The 6272-nt window shown below is 41.0% G+C and overlaps 1 protein-coding gene across 1 annotated transcript in view; it reads left to right on the top strand.

The window, feature by feature from the left end:
- Positions 1–6272, top strand: part of SOAT1 (sterol O-acyltransferase 1) — a 25152-nt gene that overhangs the window by 15421 nt on the left and 3459 nt on the right. Inside the window, exons 6-11 of the mRNA XM_010294850.1 lie at positions 1597–1858; positions 2971–3049; positions 3743–3824; positions 4540–4585; positions 5741–5870; positions 6254–6272. The exon at positions 6254–6272 is cut by the window's right edge and continues 94 nt beyond it. Of these exons, the coding sequence (XP_010293152.1) occupies positions 1597–1858; positions 2971–3049; positions 3743–3824; positions 4540–4585; positions 5741–5870; positions 6254–6272 (618 nt within the window). The remainder of the gene's footprint in view (positions 1–1596; positions 1859–2970; positions 3050–3742; positions 3825–4539; positions 4586–5740; positions 5871–6253) is intronic.

The following is a 6272-nucleotide window of genomic DNA, read 5'->3' as shown; positions in this document are numbered from 1 at the left end:
TCGTGCTGAAGGGGGTATGGTCATTTCAAATCAGATAGCTAGATGTTAGGAAAATCCTATGGATTGGTGCATTCTGTGAGAATTAGGGCCAACACAGTTGGGCCTGATGTGCTTAATTCATTACAAGGCTCGCAAAAGGGAGTGGTCGTCATTGAATGTGGACTGCTTTAGTTGAGTATCTTTAATGAAACGGTAGCTTTCAGCTGCTTGCATTTGCTTAAAGGACTGTGTTTAGAAAAACTTAAAATACTTCAACAGTCCTTTCTGTGTTGAAATGACAGTTCTGGAACACTGTACTTGTGCTTAAATAAAAATAGCACTTTTTGTTTTTCCTGGGGGAAAAAATCTCAAGGGTATTGGCACAGCCTCTGTTAAGATCGTGCTTTGCAGGTAGCCACTTGTGAACAAGATTGTGAAAGGCTGCTTTCCTCGCGCTTGTTGTTGCTTTAAATCGTGTCTTTTTGGCAAGCTGTATCCCATGTACACAAGCAGGATTGCAAGTTTATCTTGATGATTATCTGATCTCCAGTGTACAAAACTAGAGCTTTATCTTGATTATAATCATTGTCCCTCTTGTCTAGGTATAAGAACAGGCTCATGCACTATTGAATATTGTTTAGCTGATCCTAACTTAATAGTTTTAAGTCTATTTAATAGGACATTGGGGGTGAATAGGTATTTACTTCTAAAAATCAACTAATAGGTCTGGATTCTCTGATTACTCTTAAAAAAAAAAATCATTGCTGTGTTCTCAGCTCAATCTGCTAATTTGGATCCAGTTTGCAGTTGAGCCTCCACATGAGAAAAAATTGTGTTGGTGTACTCTGTACTACCTTCTCCTCTGACCTTGGTTTAGAAGAGCTGCTTATCTGTAGGAGTAAGCTCTGGTGATTTTGATAGCAGTAAGGTTGAACAACCTTTTGTTTATATCCTTGTGTTTTAAGCTTGATTATGAAATCAAGTACCTGATGCACGGCACTTAGACCTATTTAGACTGACCGTCTAATGACCCTAAGCCTTTTGGGTGACTTCTAAACAGAATCTGTGTGGAATGCCTACGGTTTTCACAAAGCAGAATTAAATTAGGTTTGAGTACTAGATACCTCACGCCTGTAGAGGTGGGAGGAAAAGCCTCTTTAGGTGTTAAACTCCTGGGAAGAATTGATTCTTAATGTACTAGTGATGATGTCCTGGGAGCATTCCCCAAAATCTCTTTCGGACCCTGGTTCAGCAGTGGATTGTTTAGTCACGTGCTTGTTCTTAGCAGGGATAAGCTTGAGCATACTGTTAAAGCACAAGCTGATCTTAAAGATGTGCTTAAGCCCTGTGGGATTTGAAGGTAAGCTGTGCCTGACAGCATTGGTGGCATGAGTCCTTCATATCTTATTTTCTGATGTGCTTGTGGGCAGTCACTTAAATCTGCCACAGAGATTTTCAGCTCTGTTTCTGAGCTGAAAGTTGCCACAGTCACTTCTATCTAGACTGTCAAACAGTTATGATTCGGAAGCTTTGCATTCTGTAGCCACTTAGTGGAGTAGAAGTATTTCTCATGAAACAATAGACACTGAATATTGTCTCTTTCCTTGTGCCTTCTAGGCTGGTCCTAGGATTTGATCTCTTGGTGTTTGTTTTTGGGAAGTTCCCAGTCGTCTTCTGTACTTGGCTGTGCATGTTCTGTGCCACAGTTATCGTTCCATACAACCTTTTTGTCTGGTGGGCCCAAGGCTACTGCAGTTCCTCCCATCGTGTAATCCGCTCTCTCTTCTATCAAACAGCTGGGCTTGGACTTGGACCAACCTATATTGCTGTATCATATGCCCTGCCTCCGGCTTCCCGCTTTATTGTAATACTGGAACAGGTAGGTCCCTACCCAGTATCTTTGGATATGTTGAATCTTGCTTTCAAAATGGAAAGGGTCCTTTTTCCTAAGGAGTCAAGTGTTGGTTTTATTCATTAAATTAAGCCAGGGCTGTGTATGGCATTTGACTTGAAGACAGACTTACAGGCAGTTAGTCCAATGAGAAAAAGTAGATAGTAAACTTTATTTTGACCTGGAAACCACTTGGGTTTTTTACCCTGTGTTTAAGACTTTACTGTGGGTTTTTTCTGAACATATGTCAAGGCTGAAATTCTATTTATTTCTAGTTGTCTTTTGGATGCTAAATGCTTAAAACCAATTTTAAGAACCTGTTGTGCCATAGTTCACAAGGAAGCTGTAACATTTCTCTTAAAAAAAAAAAAACAAAACAAAAAAAACCACACACACAAAAAAAACCCCTGCGAGTACATAGTGGTGCCTTTTTCTCTTTTTGTTCCCAAGAAGCAACTGTCTTTGCCTTGTAGTCAGAACTTTATTAAAAGTGGAATTTTCTTTTTCGGAGGAAGAGAGGGAAGAGTGCAGGAGTGTGGAGGACTGGTCAGACCATCAGGTTAAAACAAGGATGGTCAGAGATTAGAGTGTAGGCTTGAAGAATTGACTTTGGACTAGCCTTCCTTTTGGTCCTTTGGGGACTATTTATGTGTGGCACCACCTTATTCCAAAGTAGTGGTGGTTGCTGTAGGACACATCTAACTAACTTCAAGGAGTCAGTTTCAAGAGTTTCAAACATACTGGCCTATTGAAATGAATAGTGGGGGGGTTGGCTTCAGTCTTAAGTTAATGTTAATTGGCTAGTGACTTACTGGTGTGATTTGGAGTCCTTGTGTATGCTGTGGTCCTGCGAGTGTAAATGAGATGTGTTTTGACTCTCCTGAGTCATGATTGTTACTGCATATTTGACCTTGCAGTGTTTTTAATTCATGTCAGTTAACCAAACTTGTGGGCAGAGGAAGCAACGCTTTCATTGTAAAAGCGGTAAAATGGAGAGAAACCAAGATGTTGAAGGTGTTTCCCTTCAAATGCTTGATCCAGTCTTGATTGGGAAGTTGAGAAAATGAAAACATTAAACTGATACTCTCTTGGTCTTACAGGTTCGTCTTGTTATGAAGGCTCATTCCTTTGTCCGGGAGAATGTACCCAGAGTCCTGTCCTCTGTAAAGGACAAGTCCAGTGAGTAACTTGCCTTGCTCTTTTTTGGCAGCCGTGCATAACAAGCCCTTGTTTTCCCTCCATTGCTTTGAGTTGGCTTCATGAACTAGAGAGATAAGATTTGAATAGGTGACTGGATGGGCAGGTGATGAGGTTCTAGGCTGGCCTTCTGCATCATAGTTTCAGCCTGAACCTTTTCATTTGGTAATAGGCAATGAGCTAGACTGTTGTTCAGATCGTCATCTCCGTGTCTTGAGCCTTTCTTCAACAGGACTCCTTATTTCTGCTTTTAGGAGCAAAAGGTGTTTTAGAGGCTGCTTGCACACCTCCGGTTCAGTGCTGTAGTTGAAATGACAGCAATTGTAGCAGCACGGATGCTCTTTCAGCAAGGCATGCCAGAGCTGAACATGAACCCACATGTTGATACAGGCCTTGCAGCTTCATCTTCTCTAGGAGGAAAGGAAATGTGCTGTCAAGGTGTTAGCACTGCACTACCTGTTAGTCACCCTCACTTGTTAACTATGCTTCATGGTGGGCAACTCCATCTGATAGGTCTAGTTTGTTTTATTTTCTGCAAATCACATACCTTTAGTTCCAGACTGACAGCTTTTTGAGGTGATAGGGATTGCATGTTGTGAAAGGGTGCTGGGGAAATTGAACCATTAGTAAGCAAAAAAATTGCAGTGTGTTCTTTTTTCTCTCCCCTTCTTCCAGGCACAGTACCTATTCCTAAAATTTCTCAATACCTGTACTTCCTCTTTGCTCCCACACTCATCTACAGAGACAACTATCCCAGGTAACGTGAGCAACACCAATAGAACGTTAAAGTAGTCTAAAAACTGAAGCCAACGTTAAGCATTCCTGGATGTGATTTATTCAATTTAAGAGTTAGGCCTTTCATAAAGATGTGATAAAGTCAGTAACCTGGCAAGGGCAGGGCTTGGTCATGAAAACTCACTCCAGCACTAATAGTATTTTGACTTTACAGTTCTCATTTTACTTCTTTAGGAATTGCACTTGAAGTGAAGTGAATTAAGAACTTGCTGCTGAATATCTAGTGATACACAGTTCCTGCAGTAGGCTTGAGTGTTTTATGTGGCGCTAAAATAAGCAGCCCTGTCTCTTGAGTTTGAGGAGGTAGGCTGAAGCCTTTAAAACTGGGAACTCCCAAACTTTTCTCTACTTTGCTGGGTTTCACTTTGATAGTGTCAAGTCAGCAATCCTTTATGTGACTATTGGGCAGATCACCACCGCCTACGTAATTGCATAATGCTGCCCTCCAGATACTTTTCCATTTATGGAATTGCCATAGTTGTCCTGCTGTAGTTGAAAGTTGAGGAACTGACAATTTGGGCAGACATCTCTTGTTGGACATCAGGAGATTAAAAGCTGCGGAATTCAAAAACCTGATTGTTTTTTTTCCAGAGTATAGGCAGGTAAAATCAATAATTGAAGGGAAGCTTTTGCTGCTTTGAGGTCCTATTTAGATACCATGCATTCTTTTTTCCTAGGAATCCCGTGATAAGATGGGGATATGTAGCTACCAAGTTTGCACAGGTGAGTAGTGCAGTTTTCTGAAGAATGCACTTTCAGAGTTCATCTAAATTGTGTTACTAAACAGTTCTCCTTTTGGCATTAAATCACTGTTTACTTGGTATGGACTTAACAGAAAAGAATACTTTTTAGTGACTAAAAAAAGAAATAGGAATCTTGCTGCAGTAATGGTTGTGTCCAAATTAAAAAAAAAAAAAAAAAAAGTAAATCTTGCTTAAGTGAGCCCTTAGACCCCATTCCATACAAACAAAAGCTGCACATGTATGTGTGGAGCAATACCCATGCTCTGTCCCTCTTTCTTTACACTGATGTACTGTAACGCACTGGCGTTTGAGGAGGTAGGCTACTTGTCTGCCGATATTCAGACCAATTTTGAAATAATGAGGCCTGGTGTCCAAATCTTCAGTGCTTACTTGAGCTTAAGGTTGACCTGATCTTCATATTTCTGGACGTGAGCTTCAATAGCTTCTCATGGATGTGTTTGCAAGTAATGGCTTTATGTGGTTGAAACTTTTACTGTCACACAAAGCATTCATGTTTTAAAAAGCAAAACAATATTTAAAAAGAAAAAAAAAAAAACCCTAAAGCATGAAAAGGCCTTTGGCTGCTTGCCCCTTGATAAGAGGGTGACAAAGCACACACCTGGCTTACAGAGTATTTAAAGCAGCGGCTTGCATTTTGACCTCAACTTCCAGAACATGGGTTTATGAGCCAGAGAAAGGCTGAAGTGGTTTGGCCTGTAAACATCTCCTTTGGGATAAAAGAAAAGTAAGCTTTAATATTAGATTTAACTACAGTAAGTATTTTTCAGTTATTTCTGACCTTGTCTTGGACCTAGATCACAGGGTACTTTCCCCACTTACTTTGACATTGGCATAAATCTTTTGTGTCATAACTTCTGAGTTGATAGGACTAGGAGAAACTTAGAGCTGCTGCAGTAGAAAAGACAAGCTGATTTCGCTCCTGGCTGTCAACGTGCTACAGAGGTGGCTGTGGCTTACTTTCTGCCTGGACCCTTAGAGAAGTTTATTAGGAGCATTGTAAAATAAATTATATTGACTTGTGTTGGCAGCTGCTGTTCCTCTCCTAGAGCTGTCAAGTGGTGACATGTTAATTGTGCATTTCTCTTAAGGAGTCAGACTTCTGTTTTTGTTCCAGGTGCTTGGTTCGCTTTTCTATGCCTACTACATCTTTGTCAGACTCTGCATTCCTCTGTTCCGCAACAGTAGTCAGGAAACCTTCAATCTTCGAGGGCTGGTCCTCTGCATCTTCAACTCCATTCTGCCAGGTAAGACCCATACAGAGTCACCCATGAATCTGGAAGAGGTGGAAGGGAGGGGAAGTGCTTGGTATGAGATGCATTCACGACAGGCAGAGATCAGCAAAGGAGGTCTTGTGCGCAGACTTTAGCGTTATGGTGTTAAACTTTAGAGGCAGCAGCACAAAATAAAAGCTTGGGTTTGAATTTTAAGCCAAGTTCTAGGCTCTGTGGCAGTATTGCTGTTGCCCTCTGGGGTAAGCATGGCCTGGTAGGTGAGAAACTGAAATACTTTTTTATATAGGTAGCACAAAGCTCATCTGTGTCAGTGCCTATAAGAACAGTCTTGATTGTGTTACATGCTCTTGCTTACAAAACACTACAAAACCGGTCTGAATCTACCTTGTTTCTAGGTGTACTGATTCTCTTCCT

The sequence above is a fragment of the Phaethon lepturus genome, unplaced genomic scaffold (assembly GCF_000687285.1).
Source record: "Phaethon lepturus isolate BGI_N335 unplaced genomic scaffold, ASM68728v1 scaffold17379, whole genome shotgun sequence".
Classification (NCBI taxonomy): Eukaryota; Metazoa; Chordata; class Aves; order Phaethontiformes; family Phaethontidae; genus Phaethon; species Phaethon lepturus.
Note: the sequence above shows the minus strand (reverse complement) of the source record. Positions and strands in the feature narration are given on the sequence as shown.